The sequence below is a fragment of the Oncorhynchus kisutch genome, linkage group LG27, assembly GCF_002021735.2.
Source record: "Oncorhynchus kisutch isolate 150728-3 linkage group LG27, Okis_V2, whole genome shotgun sequence".
NCBI lineage: Eukaryota > Metazoa > Chordata > Actinopteri > Salmoniformes > Salmonidae > Oncorhynchus > Oncorhynchus kisutch.
Window position 1 is genome coordinate 16,946,884 of NC_034200.2, and position 17,694 is coordinate 16,964,577.

At 42.6% G+C, this 17,694-nt stretch overlaps 1 protein-coding gene across 1 annotated transcript in view; it reads left to right on the forward strand.

Annotated features, from left to right (window-relative positions):
- The first annotated feature begins 1,572 nt into the window (after window positions 1-1,572).
- Window positions 1,573-17,694, forward strand: part of LOC109872139 (adenylate cyclase type 1) — a 59,670-nt gene continuing 43,548 nt past the window's right edge. Inside the window, exons 1-3 of the mRNA XM_031807293.1 lie at window positions 1,573-2,515; window positions 9,850-9,999; window positions 10,354-10,472. Of these exons, the coding sequence (XP_031663153.1) occupies window positions 1,907-2,515; window positions 9,850-9,999; window positions 10,354-10,472 (878 nt within the window). The 5' untranslated portion in view covers window positions 1,573-1,906. The remainder of the gene's footprint in view (window positions 2,516-9,849; window positions 10,000-10,353; window positions 10,473-17,694) is intronic.

Genomic DNA, 17,694 nt, shown 5'->3' on the forward strand with positions numbered 1-17,694 from the left:
TCCATCACCTTTACCCTCAGCTTCTTTAGCAAGGCAGTGGTCGTCTTGGAGGTGTGTTTGGGGTCTTTATCATGTTGGAATACTGCCCTGCGGCCCAGTCTCCGAAGGGAGGGGATCATGCTCTGCTTCAGTATGTCACAGTACATGTGGGCATTCATGGTTCCCTCAATGAACTGTAGCTCCCCAGTGCAGGCAGCACTCATGCAGCCCCAGACCATGACACTCCCACCACCATGCTTGACTGTAAGCAAGACACACTTGTCTTTGTACTCCTCACCTGGTTGCCTCCACACACGCTTGACACCATCTGAACCAAATAAGTTTATCTTGGTCTCATCAGACCACAGGACATGGTTCCAGTAATCCATGTCCTTAGTCTGCTTGTCTTCAGCAAACTGTTTGCGGGCTATCTTGTGCATCATCTTTAGAAGAGGCTTCCTTCTGGAACGACAGCCATGCAGACCAATTTGATGCAGTGTACGGCGTATGGTCTGAGCACTGACAGGCTGACCCCCCCACCCCTTCAAACTCTGCAGCAATGCTGGCAGCACTCATACATCTATTTCCCAAAGACAACCTCTGGATATGACGCGGAGCACGTGCACTCAACTTCTTTGGTCGACCATGACGAGGCCTGTTCTGAGTGGAACCTGTCCAGTTAAACCGCTGTATGGTCTTGGCCACCGTGCTGCAGCTCAGTTTCAGGGTCTTGGCAATCTTCTTATAGCCCAGGCCATCTTTATGTAGAGCAACAATTCTTTTTTCAGATCCTCAGAGAGTTCTTTGCCATGAGGTGCCATGTTGAACTTCCAGTGACCAGTCAGTATGAGGGAGTGTGAGAGCGATGACACCAAATTTAACACACCTGCTCCCCACACACCTGAGACCTTGTAACACTAACAAGTCACATGACACCAGGGAAGGAAAGTGGCTAATTGGGCCCAATTTGGACATTTTCACTTAGGGGTGTACTCACTTTTGTTGCCAGCGGTTTAGACATTAATGGCTGTGTGTTGAGTTATTTTGAGGGGACAGCAAATTTACACTGTTATACAAGCTGTACACTCACTAGTTTACATTGTAGCAAAGTGTCATTTCTTCAAAAGATATACTCAAATATTTACAAAAATGTGAGGGGTGTACTCACTTTTGTGATATACTGTATATATGTGTGTGTGTGTGTGTGTGTGTGTGTGTGTGTGTGTGTGTGTGTGTGTGTGTGTGTGTGTGTGTGTGTGTGTGTGTGTGTGTGTGTGTGTGTGTGTGTGTGTGTATATATATATATATATATATATATGAATTAAAGTTAGAATGTTTAGATAATACATAGATAAATAATTAAATACATGTAGATATGTAGAGAATTAATACATTTTAGTCAGTATTTTTCTGTTAACTTGCTAATTTATTTAATTATGTGTGGATTTATTCATTTATTTATCCATTTATATGTGCATTTATGTATTTCTAATTTTGGCAGGTTTGGTCCTCCATACCTCTCAAGTCTGTTTTGTCTTGTTGTCTGTTGAGTTACTGAGACGTGTCTTATCTCCACCTCATAATGCGCATGCGTGATCCAATCTGAGCCTTGCGAAAAGCTGTTAGATTCAGAACTCGACCGTCGTGTGCGGGACTCTGTTTCCATGATGTTGTCCTTGTGAAACGAAAAATACTTTTTGGAGTCTTGCTCAAGGGGCGAACATGCTTGCACGTTTCCTTGGTGACTGATCTCGACGAACAACGGATTTCAACCTGTGGATAGTGCATGTCGCGCGTCAGGAGATTACAGTGGCAGGCCAGTCCTCCAGCCTTAGTGATCCGGGACGCTCTCCTCTCTAGACTGCTGCGTGCTTGATTGTTTCCCGGCGTCGGTCTGTGGCGCGCTGTGTGGTCCAGTGTCTAGTTTATGAATGGCCCTGACATGGAGGAAATTCCGTTTCAGAAAGTCAAAACCCGGCGGAAGAAAAGCCATTGTCCACCAGGCGTCCCTCTGACTACCATCGCATGCGAGGATGAGTTCGACTGCAAGGAGCTGGAGTCTCTGTTCCAGAACTACAATCTAAAGCTGGAGCAGACGTCCACTCTCAAAGCCCTGGCGGTGCTCATCGTCATGGCATCGACGCTGGCGGTGGTGGAGTTGCTGTCCGGCCCCAACCTGACCATCTCCAAGGGGTCCCATCCGGTACATTGTATCGTCTTCGTGTCCCTCTTCATTGTCACCAACGTCAAGTACCTTCAGGTGACCCAGCTCCAGCAGATCGTCAACCTGACCTTGCTCTTCGGCTTCACCTTCTCGTTCCTCTGCTGTCCCTTCTCCCTCGGCGCGGTGGGGCTGGAGCCCCCGACCAACCCGGAGCAAGGCATGTGGCAGCTCATGCTGGTTACATTCGTTGCCTACTCGCTCCTGCCGGTGCGGACTCTGTTAGCAGTGATGTTTGGAATAATGATTGCCATCTCTCATATAATTGTGACAGCCACCTCCGTGACAGTTGAGACGCAGAAATTATGGAGAACGGTAAGTAGGCTATACATAGTTAACCACCAGGCTAGGCTATTCGAAGCATGGATAATGGGGCTTTAATCTAGAACAGATAAGGGAAAAGCGAGAGGAAGAATGAGCCTGTCAATATGAAGTTCAGCACCATCAAGTGGACAGCGACCGGCGGGGGTCACCGACTTGCGCGCGATTCATACGACGTCTGAGCACTGCTTATCCTCCTGCTTTGATTTTGAAATAAAATATGTTTCGGTTTTATATCTGTAGTGCCCTAGATTTATGTAGAATAGAAACATCAGTGAACTCAAGGCAGGCTGTTTTTTTATAAGGAGCGCGTGCTGGATGTATACTATAGTAGAAAGTGCAAAGCCGTGTGCGATAACGTGCGGAGAGGTGCTCAGTAGTTCAATCTAAACACGGACTTCAATGACGTGTGGCTGATTGTGATCACAACTGCAGACAGGAGAGCAGGGCCTGGAATTTAGGTTTACGAGTGTTTTAACGATTCATCTTTCCTACAATGGCCGAACATGTAACATGCTTTTCCCAAAACACCACGCGGAGAGAATGGTCGCTAAGTGCGTTGTTGGAGCCAATATCCTGCTGATAAAATCAAAAGAAAGGGAGAGCTGCTCTCATATTAGCTTTCTCCAATCAAATCGTACCTCATCATTAACATTATTTCACAATACCGACGACGGATCAGCTCATATTACCATCTACGGCTGTAGATATTGATGCGGCTTATTTCCACTCGCACACAATGGTTGAATCAATGTTATTTTAACGTCATTTCAATGAAGTTACGTTGAACCGACGTGGAATAGACGTTGAATTGACATCTGTGCCCAGCAATAAATCACCGATATTAGGCTAGACATCATATAATATATTGAGACAAATTACAGACAGTAACCTACAAGTATCAACATATAACTTAATGGATTGAATTTGGAATGTATTTCAATATGATTGAAATAGACCTATAGCCTACTGTTTATGCTATGTTTTAATGCAGTCATCTCGGTTTTCATTTGAAGTGTATTTTTATACTTTTATTGTTTGTATCAATTACAAAGACATTGGCAACTTTATTTGTAGTCAACTTTGTTCTGAAGTTATCGGCGGTCACAGAGAGACGGACGAACCATGTGATTCTATGTTTAGCAGCGACCTTTCTGTGTATAAAGTGACGCAGGAGGGCAAAAAACGACGCGCTTGGCTGTTCTACGAGTGGTCTGAGGCAGGCGTTTGATTACGAGTGTTTTCAAGAGCAACGTTAATAACATTGGCTTTGGGGAACTGCTCTGAGATTTTACGATTCTCCTACGAAGGAAGGTTCTATCGATGAATTTAGCCTTAATATGCTTTTGGGAAACCGGGCCCATGTCTGGTCAGTCAAAGTATAAGCAGGCTTTCCGTGTTGACATTGCTTCAGTTCTAGGCTAATAGCCTCATGTTACTGAGGTAGGAGGGAGGGAGGGGGGGGGGGGGGGGGGGGGGGGCATGCAAATAGGCAATAGAGCTGTATCTGTCTCACACCATTGACTTCAAAATAGCCTGCGTGACTGATTTGACTTGGGTCCGTGATGTGTGTGCCTAAATGATTGACACCCTTGAAAAAGATGAGCAGTAATGACTGTAGGCCTATAAAATAAATAATTAAAATACTAAGCTACAGTATATTGTATGCAACAACAACAAAAAATGGGAAATTATATTATTTATATTTCTGTAAGGTATTTCTGTTTGTTTGTATTTTTAATTTCTAAAAACCTGTTTTGGCTTTGTCATTATGGGGTGTTGTGATGTCATTATGGGGTGTTGTGTGTAGATTGATGAGGGGAAACAATTATTTCATCCATTTTAGAAAAAGGCTGTAACAAAATGTGGAAAAGGGGAAGGGGTCTGAATACTTTATGAATGCACTGTATGTCAAATAATATGACCCAACCTCATATCACCCTATACTGCCAACAGAGTGGAATAAAACAAACAGGACCACACAGAGAGACCAGACGGACAGTGCTCAGACAGGATTCACGTACAGTGTGCCTCTGTTTCATAGGGAATATCTGGTCCATTTAGGCTGAAAGTACTTGATGTAGAACCAAAGCAGGCCGTGGTTGATGACCCCAACCAGATACTAGACAACCAGACAGTTAATAAAAGGTCAAGCAAACCAAAGAACTTAACACCAAAAATGTCTTGACTGTCTCAACAAGTTCTCTCTTTCTCTCTCTCTCTCTCTCTCTCTCTCTCTCTCTCTCTTGGTCTTGTTCTCGCTCGCTCTCTCTGTGTTGGAGAGGTTTAGCCCTCAGTCATATCAGCTCTGATTTGCTTACTTCCTTTAGCATGTGGCATGTAATATCTTGCTCGTGTAGCCTATACGTGTGTCAGGAGGACGGTGTGTGAAGGACAGCGCTAGCGGTAGCAGAGTACAGCCTAGGAAGGGAAAGCTAATCCATTAAGCCTGGAGATTAGCTCAGTGGTATGACCGTAAAGGACCTGTGTTTCAACCAACCAACAACCACCAAACAAGCCTATAGGCCCCCTTCCCTTCAGGGTCACAGTGAGGCTATGTGTAGTGTAAACAAACCAATAATAACCAAATCTCAGTCAGAGCAAGAAGGACATAAAATGATTATGTTCCCTCTCCTGATTATCCACTACAGCATTGCTCAATTCTGTTATAAGAGTTCACCAGTACACCAATCATGTGTGATCATGATACTTGAGTCTCGTTGTCTGCATTGCAGACATGAGACCATGGATTTCTTGTGCCTTGGGGATCGGGTCAGATCCCAGCTTATGCCATTTGCTATTCATGTTGACAATATAAGCTTGTCCTCATCAAATACAATCACACACCCTACAGTACAGTATAACTAATTAACTTATTGGATGCTGTTTCCTGTATTGTGTTGTCTAAATGAGCTGCTTGTTCTTACTAGTCTATCATTTACCTATAGTGAACAAAAATATAAACGCAACATGCAACAATTTCAAAGCTTTTTCTGATTTACAGTTCATAGAAGGAAAGCAGTCAATTGAAAATGTAATTCATTAGGCCCTAATCTATGCATTTCACATGACTGTGCAGGGACACAGCCATGGGTGGGCCTGGGAGGGCATAAACCCACCCACTTGGGAGCCAGGTCCACTCACTGGGGAGCCAGGCCCAGCCAATCAGAATTAGTTTTCCCCCGACAAAAGGGCATTATTACAGACAGAAATAATGATTTGCGGTTGTGAGTAGGGCTGTGGCGGTCACGAAATTTCTTCAGCTGGTGATTTTCAAGCAAATAACTTTCGGTCTCACGGTAATTGACCGTTAATTAAAATAAACCCATTTAGCATCTCCTGGCTTCCACAGATAGCCTACTGATACTGACCTTTGGAACATCTACATTTTAAGAAGTCTAATAAATCCATGTAATATAACCTACACCATCACAATAAATCCATAATTTATTTTAGACAGGTCTAAAGAAGCATGATATGAAGAAAATTGAGTCTATTTCAGAAGAACAGAACAGAATAGCACACTCTGGCTATGCCAAATGGATGTGGGCTACACTAGTTCATTTAGCAGACAAGATTTTCCTCGAATTCCGTGGCATTATTGTATAGTATGAAGAATACAACTGAACAAAGCTGAATAAAATAGAAAGGACATTTTCTCCAAACGGTTTGACGGAGTGCACACATGCTGCTATTCTGTGTTGAGCGGTTAACAAAGAAATAGATACTCTTATATGGTTCATTTAGAGTTATTAATATAACTTTAGTTGTGATACAAACGTTGGCCTATATGTTATTTTTAAAACATTCTAAGGCTGCACGATGAGACTCTAATGATGATTTGAAAAATGTAGCTTGAAAGGCCTGAGCTCTGCTTTGTTTGTTTTTTTGCGCAGGCTGTACACACTACATCAGTTACTCATTCACAATTTGACAAGCACTTGATAATGCCTAGAATTTCACGGTGGCATCCCCTTTGTGTGGCCGTAATGCACCCTAAAGGCACAGTCAACTTAGTGTATGTAAACGTCTGTAAACAACTGTTGGAAAAATTACTTGTCATGCACAAAGTAGATGTCCAAACCGACTTGACAAAACTTTAGTTTGTTCACAAGAAATTTGGGGAGTGGTTGAAAAACGAGTTTTAAGTTATTCCAACCTAAGTGTATGTACATTTCCGACTTCAACTGTATTACAGCAGACCTTGGAAACACCAGTGGTGAATAACCAATCAGGGTCTATAGAAAAAATTACTGCTGGTGAGGAAGACAGGCTGACATACAGTGTATGTGTGTGTGTGTTTGCTTGTGCATGTGTGTGTGTGTCTGTGTTTGGGTGCTAAAGGTCACATCTCCAGGCCCAGTCATGCTCAGCCACATGGAAAACACTCAGTTTACACAGGCTCTGTCTATCTGTTGTTCTCTCCTACCTGACCTACACTCAGCTGGAAGCATAGCCCACTTATGTTTACCCCTCTGTGCTTTTACACACACACACACACACACACACACACACACACACACACACACACACACACACACACACACACACACACACACACACACACACACACACACACACACACACACACACACACACACACACACACACACACACACCCTGAGTGATTGCTTCCAAATGTGTATTGACAAGACAAAGCAAATACTTCATTTTTGACTTCAAATTAATGGTTGTGAATGTGCAGTACATCTCTTTTCTCTTCCTCTGTCTGTACGATGCATCAGTCCGTCAATGTGCAATGTGTTTAGGCCAGGTGGTTTCTGATACCTCAGCTTCACTTAGCACTTTATGCATTAAAGGGTCAATCAGCAGTTCAAAGAATACCAAAGCGGATCACCCGGCCACTGATTTGGTAAATAGCTGAGGAGTGGGACTGGAAATGTAACCACTGTAAAATTCATAGACAGAGCTATGGATGCAAGGACTGACCATCCATGAGATACAATTATATTTTTAACCATGCTTTGAGGCTATGCAGTGTTTGTTTTCAATTACATTGTTTTCCAACAAAGGTGAAAACAAGCTTATTTGAAAATGGCAGTAATTTGAAAACGTACATGTCCATTATCATTTATTTAAAGTTAATATTTAGCTAAGAACAAATTCTTATTTACAATGACTGCCCACACCGGCTAAACCCTAACCATAACGATGCTGGGCCAATTGTGCGCCGCCCTATGGAACTCCTGATCAAGCCCGGTTGTGATACAGCCCGGGATCAAACCAGCGTCTGTAGTGACGCCTCTTGCACTGCAATGCAGTGCCTTAGACCGCTGCGCCACTTGGGAGCCCATTTCTCCATAACTAGGCAAGTCAGCTAAGAACAAATTCTTATTTACAATGACTGCCCACACCGGCTAAACCCTAACCATAACGATGCTGGGCCAATTGTGCGCCGCCCTATGGAACTCCTGATCAAGCCCGGTTGTGATACAGCCCGGGATCAAACCAGCGTCTGTAGTGACGCCTCTTGCACTGCAATGTAGTGCCTTAGACCGTTGCGCCACTTGGGAGCCCATTTCTCCATACTTTCTCGTTGTAGACATTCAAGAGCGGCCTGGAGTGTATTTTTTTTAACCCAAAATAATCATTTCCTATTAACATTACATTTTTTTTATTCAAACATCCCCTGGGCCAGATTGAATGGGTCCGGTCTGCCAGTCATTCTGCTAACGGTAGTGAAACTACCTTCAACATCCTTCAAACTTCACACTGAGACATAAATGGTACCCATGTGTTCATCTGACTCTGGGTAAGTACAAAAAGGGCTTGATTGCCAAAAATGTCTCAATGTCCCTTTTGAGATCAGAGTGACAAGTTAGGCTACAACATATTGGTAGCAAACAGAGTGAGCAGTGGTGTGAATTAGAGCCACAAGCGCACAGCCACCTCTTCCTTTATCATCTCACCACAGCGCAGTGACGCCGCATCAGTCAGTCTATATTTCAGATGACGTCAACATAATGGCTTTTAACCCACGGAGCGCCGGGATTTTGACTGTTGATATTTCAATATTTCAATTTTGTAAATATTCCATGATAAATAGCTAAAATAATGAATTATTTTTTAAATGTTCAATTAGCTAACAGCCCATCCAGACCGTGTCTAAACTACAGTATATTGAAACCAATTTCACACATATAATAATAGATGTGAGCCCAAAGACAAGATTAAATAGATAATGGTCTGATGGGTGACAAAATGATGAATTGCCAAATTGAGACTGATGACCAGCGCAGCATACATTGACAGCATCCACTGACAAATAGCTGACCAAAAAACACTTTTTCAAATCATCCTGCAGAGGTTCATGCAGACAAGATGTTTTGATTGCTATACCCTATCGGAGAGAGCAGATTCTAAGCTTTCCAAATTCACCTGGTTTTGCCAAACAACTCTCAAAATGGCACAGAATATGGTAATCATATAACTTTTTCCTAGTATAACCACGGCTCCACTCCTCCTCCTGTGAGTGCTGGTGGCAAACAGTGATGAATTGTATTCTGTTATATCCCTTTATATTCTTACTGTAAAATACAGTATATGTGTTGACTGTGGTTGGGCAGGGAAATGAATACAAGCGTGTTATGTATGCTAAATTGACAAGTTGATTTCATTGGCATGGCGAAGCCATATAGCCTCGGCAAGTACTGTAAGTACCTATACATAAAACTCAAAACATGTTATTCTGTTCTTTTGAAATAAATTGTCTTTTGTATCATGTCTAATATGACCTTCCTAAACTAAATATGAATGATTTCTCTCTGATTGTGGATATTACATTTGATTTATTTGACTGCCGGCTATTCTACTGTTAAACATGCATACGGTCATTTCGACCGTCATGTTGCTTTGAGGTTGAAATGCCCCAAAAGTTTTAGTCTTTTATGATATTTATCTCAAAGGACTGCTAGAGTGTTAAATACACATCATTTGGAAAAGTCAGAGACAGGTAGGTTCAATGTTTTTATTGAAAGGAAGTTATTAAAATGCCCAAAAATTCAAAACAGTCAGATTGACGTCTTGACGGTTGTGATAATAAAGAATCACCGAAAGTGACCTTCTCGTTCCACAAAAGAAATGTGCCAGTGTTTCCCCTAGGATTTTGGAAAAAAGCTGCATCATGTATTTGGTATTTCAGACCGTCTTTAACTTGAGAGCATAGTGTCGCTCAGTTGGTGTGAGAGCATGGGACTAGGAATACTGAAGCCACACCTTCAATTTCCGCAGGGATCCTATGTCACTTTGGATGAAAGATTATGAGGTGTATGCTAAGTGGTATAATGTTGTGTTGTTTGTGCTTGCAGCTGGTGGCCAACACAGTGCTGTTTACCAGTGTGAACCTCTCTGGATTGTTTGTGCGCATCCTGACTGAGCGAGCACAGAGGAAGGCTTTCCTACAGGCACGCAACTGCATCGAGGAGAGGCTACGCATGGAGGATGAGAATGAGAAACAGGTATAAACACACACACATGCACACACACACACACACAAATTCCCACGGACACACAAGCATGCAGACACACAAACACACATTAACAAAAAGGCATAAGGGTAAAAACAGGCTTCTATATTTCTCTCATATTATTTCTTTAAACACACTTGGTGACTCATTCACACTTTTTTTTTTCAATTCCGTTTGTTCCACCACCTTTTATCTCTCACTTTTCTTATCTGCACCACCACTAACACTCTCCTCTCATATTCTCAAGTCTGATTGACTTTTAAGTATACCTCTCTTTCCTTCTCCTCACGCTGTCCTTCTCTCTTTCTCTCTCTCTCGCTCTCTCTCTCTCACCCACCCACACAGGAGCGACTTCTGATGAGTTTGTTGCCCAGGAACGTGGCGATGGAGATGAAAGAAGACTTCCTGAAGCCTCCTGAAAGGATCTTCCACAAGATCTACATCCAACGCCACGACAACGTCAGGTAGGACACCCATCCAAACTCCAAAACTCCCAACCCAGCGTCAGGGGTAGAAACTTGGCATTGGTTAGCTCCGATGATCATTTAAACGATATGGCTGCGTTTTAGAAGTCCCTGGAAGTCTCCTGCCGATAAGCTTAAAATATGATTTATTTTATAGAACTGGGTCTGCTCTACTCATTCGGCTGCCCAGATAACAAGTTACTTTGACGAATGGTGCTTGTTTAATTAGATCAAAGCTGAATGAATGTCTGCAAGATCACATTATGATAGTATTCTACATATATTTGAAGTGGTTGAAAAACCTGCTTTTCAACCACTCCACAAATTTCTTGTTAACAAACTATAGTCGGTTAGGACATTTACTTTGTGCGTGACACAAGTCATTTTTCCCAAAATTGTTTACAGACTGATTATTTCACTGTATCACAATTCCACTGGGTCAGAAGTTTACATACACTAAGTTTACTGTGCCTTTAAACAGCTTGGAAAATTCCAGAAAATTATGTCATGGCTTTAGAAGCTTCTGATAGGCTAATTGACATGATTTGAGTTAATTTGAGTCAATTGGAGGTGTATCTATGGATGCATTTCAAGGACTACTTTCAAACTCAGTGCCTCTTTGCTTGACATCATGAGAAAATCAAAAGAAATCAGCCAAGACCTCAAGTCTGGTTAATACTTGGGAGCAATTTCCAAATGCCTGAAGGTACCAGGTTCATCTGTACAAACAATAGTACTCAAGTATAAACACCATGGGACCACGCAGCCGTCATACCGCTCAGGAAGGAAACGCGCTCTGTCTCCTAGAGATGAACGTACTTTGGTGCGAAAACTGCAAATCAATCCCAGAACAACAGCAAAGGACCTTGTGAAGATGCTGGAGGAAACAGGTACAAAAGTATCTATATCCACAGTAAAATGAGTCCTACTGTATATCGACATATCCGGAAAGGCTGCTCAGCAAGGAAGAAGCCACTGCTCCAAAACCGCTATAAAAAAGCCAGACTACCGTTTGCAACTGCACATGGGGACTAAGATCATACTTTTTGGAGAAATGTCCTCTAGTCTGATGAAACAAAAATAGAACTGTTTGGCCATAATGACCATCATTATTGTTGGAGGAAAAAGGGGAGGCTTGCAAGCCAAAGAACACCATCCAAACCGTGAAGCACGGGGGTGGTAGCATCATGTTGTGGTGTGCTTTGCTGCAGGAGGGACTGGAAGGAAAATTATGTGGATAGATATAATGAAGCAACATCTCAATACATCAGTCAGGAAGTTGAAGCTTGGTCGCAAATGGGTCTTCAAAATGGACAATGACCCCAAGCATACTTCCAAAGTTGTGACAAAATGGCTTAAGGACAACAAAGTCTAGGTATTGGAGTGGCCATCACAAAGCACTGACCTCAATCCTATAGAACATTTGGGGGAAGAGCTGAAAAAGCGTGTGCGAGCAAGGAGGCCTACAAACCTGACTCAGTTACACCAGCTCTGTCAGGTGGAATGGGCCAAAATTTACCCAACTTATTGTGGGAAGCTTGTGGAAGGCTACCGGAAACATTTGAACCAAGTTAAACAATTTAAAGGCAATGCTACGAAAGACTAATTGAGTGTGTAAACTTTTGACCCACTGGGAATGTGGTGAAAGAAATAAAAGCTGAAATAAATAATTCTCTCTGCTATTATTCTGACATTTCACATTCTTAAAATAAAGTGGTGATCCTAATTGACCTAAGACAGGGAAGTTTTACTAGGATAAAATGTCAGGAATGTTGAAAAACTGAGTTGAAATGTATTTGGCTTAGGTGTATGTAAACTTCCGATTTCAACTGTAACTAGCGTTTGGCATATTACTTGAAAATGTGATTACAGTGATTAAGGTAACCAGTAACGTTATTTCAATTGACGTAATTTATACTTTTCAATTTAAATTAGCAACGGAATGTCATGTGCCGAGAGAGAGTTCGGGGGCTTGGAAAGATAATCTTGCTCTGCAGCTGAAATGTACCATATACATTCGGAAAGTTTCCGGACCCCTTGACTTTTTCCACATTTTGTAAAATTACATTCTAAAATGGATTTAAAAAAGAATAATATTCTCATCAATCTACACACAATACCCCATTATGACAAAGTAAAAACTATTTTTTAGATTGTCTGTGTATGTATGTATATATATATATATAAGTATTCAGACCCTTTACCCAGTACTTTGTTGAAGCACCATTCGATGCGATTACAGCCTTGAGTCTTGTTGGGTATAACGTAACAAGCTTGGCACACTTGTATTTGGGGAGTTTCTCACATTCTTCTCTGCAGATCCTCTTAAGCTCTGTCAGGTTGGATGGGGAGAGTCGCTGCACAGCTATTTTTAGGTCTCTCCAGAGATGTTTGATCCGGTTCAAGTCTGGGCTCTGGCTTGGCCACTTAAAGACATTCGCAGACTTGTCCCGAAGCCACTCCTGCGTTGTTTTGGCTGTGTGCTTAAGGTCGTTGTCCTGTTGGAAGGTGAACCTTTCGCCCCAGTCTGAGGTCCTGAATTCTCTGGCCCAGATTTTCAGATCTCTCTCTGTACTTTGCTCTGTTCACTTTTCCCTCTACCCTGACTAGTCTCCCAGTGCCAGCTGCTGAAAAACAACCCCACAACATGATGATGGCACCAACATGCTTCACCGTTATGGAACACACCGGAGGGATGGTGCCAGGTTTCCTCCAGATTTGACGCTTGGGTTTGCTGTTGTAATGGTTAAATTGGCATTGAGCAAAGCTTCTTGTGAGCTGACAGAGGGGCATTGTGTCTCAGTCAGTGGTTGGTGTCAGTGTTTGCCAGATGGCATTAGCTTGCACAGAGTGTTACCGACCAACACACTGGTTTCGCTGGAGGGGGACCAGCAATTTATTCAGTGGGTTGACTGAGTGCTTCTTCGTCAGTAACTCTTCCACTTCCAAAGAGCTTTTTTGGCTCCTTCCCTCACTCCTTTCCTCCCTCTCTCTCTCTCCACTTTCCTCTCTCCATGCCTCCTTCCCTCACACCTTTCCTCCCTCTCTCTCTCCACTTTCCTCTCTCCATGCCTCCTTCCCTCACTCCTTTCCTCCCTCTCTCTCTCCACTTTCCTCTCTCCATGCCTCCTTCCCTCACTCCTTTCCTCCCTCTCTCTCTCCACTTTCCTCTCTCCATGCCTCCTTCCCTCACTCCTTTCCTCCCTCTCTCTCTCTCTCTCTACTTTTCTCTCTCCATGCCTCCGTCCCTCCCTCTTTCTTTGCAATTGAATTCAAAAGGCTTTATTGGCATGGTAAACATATATTTACATTGCCAAAACAAGTGAAATAGATCATAAACGAAAGTGAAATACATAATCAAATATGAACAGTAAACATTACACTCACGAAAGTTTCAAAGGAATAGAGACATTTCAAATGTCCTATTATGGCTATGTACAGTGTTACATCTCTCTCACACTCTCTCTCTCTCTCTCTCCCCCTCTCTCTCTCTCTCTCTCTCTATCTCTCCCTCTCCCACCCTCCTGTTGCTACTCTTCACTTGATTATCAACCCCTCTTGTCTTCCTCTCCCCCACTCCATGCTCTCTGTCTCTTTCTTCCTCTATCCTCCCTCTACTCTCCTCCTCTTCCTCATTTTCTTTATTTCTCCCTTTTTCACTTTGTATATTTACTTCCTTCATGTTGTCAGAGGGGTGTTGACGCGTGAGGTGGGAAGTTTGCTTAGCCTCGGGATTAAGCCTCTACAGGAGATTAAATGCAATGGACACTAAACTGTTTAGCGTAAGGCTGTGTGTGTATGTTTGTGTGTGTGTGTGCAGATGTGTGTGCGTGTGTGTGTGTGTGTGTGTGTGTGTGTGTGTGTGTGTGTATGTGGTTAAATATGGACACATCTCAGTGGAGTGCTGCTGATTGCTATGTGCCTCTCACTGCACCAAAGGGCTTTAGGCCTTGTTCACATGCAGTTAGTGCCCACTGACGATCTACTGAAAGAGATCCAAGCCTATTGCAAGGGGTGAATAATATGATTAAGGTCGGCTGCAATTGAAAAGTAAACAGTGATACAGTCATTTAGTCAATAGTTTGTTATTATGTTCCGCGACTGGATTTGAAATGAAATGATTATGGTAGCTTGGATTATTATGATACGGTGCCGGTGTGGGTAGTTTATAAACACTTAAATATTATGCCGTACTAATAAACGTGTCTATAAATAAGAAACATATGAAACATTGCCAAAGTTAAGCTAAGAAAAACCATAGTATGTTACAGAGCATTACCTCACATGAAATGCCAGCCATAGATTATAATGCTCCTTGATAAGGGAATCTTCTTTGCAAACGAGATAAGTTAATAGATGCTTTCGATTGTATTCAACTCTCAATTTACATCACATTAAGCTGTGTCTGTGTTGCACTGAGAAGGAAAGAGGGAAAAGCAGGAAGGCAATGGTGTGTGCAGAATTATACTGGGAAAGGAAGAGAGGGAAACAACATAGATGGGAAGAGAATTAGAAAAGCAATGCATCAGAGCCTTTAGCTCGTTTGTGTACTAAACAATGCAGTAGCAGTGAAACAGGAAACTGTGTATATCTGATTATGTCATGCCATACTATTAGCTAGACAGCATCAGATACATGGGTTACATATACAGTACATGTCCTCTGCCTCAACGACAGTGGCAGTATGATCGGCAGCACCTGTGTTTTTACTCCAGAAATGTCTTCCTTTTCTATTTCTCTTCCCTGCCCAGCTCTGAAAGTGCCAGAGCAAAGGGGTTAAATACTTACTGACTCAAGACATTTCAGCTTTTCATTTTTCATTCATCAGTAAACATTTCTAACAACATAATTCCACTTTGACAATATGGGGGTATTGTGTGTAGGTTAGGGACCGAAAATATCACAATTTAATACATTTCAAATTCGGGCGGTAACACAACACAATGTGAAAGAAGTCAAGGGGTGTGAATACTTTCTGAAGGCAATGTAAGACCTGAGGCAATTTTGTAAATCCGCCACTTCCTGCAGCCTTCAAACCAACGGGCAACACACACACACACACACACACACACACACACACACACACACACACACACACACACACACACACACACACACACACACACACACACACTCCATTGTCCCACATTACTGGCAACATGCCCAATCCTACTGACAGTCTGCTATTGTTGCGTAACCCAGACAGACAGGCAGGCAGGTTGCCTCACAGCCATCTCCTGAATCCCACCTGACACATTCTGGTCTGGCTTGACAGGTCTAGATCTCCTAGAGCACGGCCCTCTGGGGACTTTACACCTGTTGATGATGTGTGTGTGTGTGTCACAACACTGCCGGCCTCCCTGTCCTCTCACTCAGAGAATCAGCAGAATTATCCATCCAGGAAGTAATTGACCCTCTGCTCAGGGTGGCTTTTATCACTGTGACCCACATGCCATCTCATCAAGCAGGCTCTTTACCACTGCCACCAGTCTCTACAAGAGCCTTGACGTCAACAACTGCTCCTCACACACACACACACACACCTCTAGCCTTGAACCCCTCCGAGTTGCTTTGCAAGCCTTTTCACACACATGATTACATTCCAATCACGTGCACTAGGCTCGCCTGGCTGCTTCAGAAAGGCTAGGTTACATTACGATACAATACAATGTTTATTGGTCCATTATACACTGAATAGAACATAAATGTGTTTTGGCAGGTTTTTTTTGGCCGTCACAGCAGTACTCAGCCCCACCACACATTAGTATAATAGGGAGATGGCAGAGAAGTCCCCTGGAATGTGATGAGATCTGGCTGGATGAGATGATGGAGGATTACATGGCGAGGTCAAATACAGTATGTCCGCCTGGCCTGGCGATGCGGTCTTGCGGGCAACACAGACTGGGAGACAGCGCTGTCTGAGATGCTCGGTCCAGGGTTTAAATGCCCCATGAGACCTGGGGCTGGGGCGCTGGGGGAGGATATTACTCAGCACTGGGTTAATAACATCTGCTCACAGTAATGGCTCTAATAGGATGATTTGTTTATTGGGGTCAGGGCTGGAGGGAATATGGCTGGTCTGGGATATATTATTGGCACCCTTGATAAAAATGAGAAAAACATATGGTAGGCCTAAAAAATAAATATTAAAATATACCCTAGTTTATTGTATAGTGGTTTATATGCACAATTACCTTCTATAATGGTATTTCAGTGTTTAGTTGGTTAAATGTGATACACCCCTCCGTTTTTGTAGTTTACTACTTGACTCATCTCTCTCCCGCTGTCTCACTAAGCCCCTTATCACTCAAGGAGCGCAGTTGTTGTTGCTCGACCACTAGATCATATGCCGATTGCTCACTATTGTGAATCCCGAACCGCCGCCTCGCCCCTACCAACTCGCTTGGCGGGTTCTCTGTTGTCATGTGTTGCTGACAAAACTCAGAGGGTGACTTCCAGGGAACGGCGAGAATCAATCAACTTTGGGGCACTTGTGACTTCAATGATGCAATTCATGTTCCACTTTTAAATAATAAAATGAGCATGACATTCAAATGAACACCCCGCCTGTCGTTTTACAAAATATAAACCTTAACAGTTCACCATTTCATTTGGGAGGTATTTCATCTTTTACATGTGTCAAGTCTCGACATCAGACATACAGTAAACAAATGCACGCTTCTCCATTCTTTTGTGTGAAATTGCAAACTCAAAGATAATGTGTTGCCTTGTGGCATAAATGATTCCACTTAGGTATGAAGCCGGCAGCGTTGCAGGCTCAGTCCAAGTGCCATTGTAATATTTGGTAAAAAATAAGGCCTAGATCTTTTGCACACATTGTGCAGCCCTACGTAGCAGTGTGTAAATTGAAATCACTCATGTTGTGTTGCCACCCTAGGGTCATGCACAACTCGTAAAGCAAATTTAGAACTTATTAAAAAACCTACAATACCGTCATGTTGTAAAAAATTTGAAATATTTTGTCATACGATATTTTGACCATATAGGTCAGCCCTATACTAAACTATATTGTATGCTTAAAAAATGTTATAATTATATTATTTTATACTAATACAATTGCTCAGAGAAAGAGATTTTCTAATACAGGTTTTTAAAATATTTTTTATTATAATCCAAACATAATCTGAAACACAACCAAAACAAACTGCAAATGCATCCAACAATTTTGTAGCTTGATGTAGTCATTAGGGCTAGGAATATG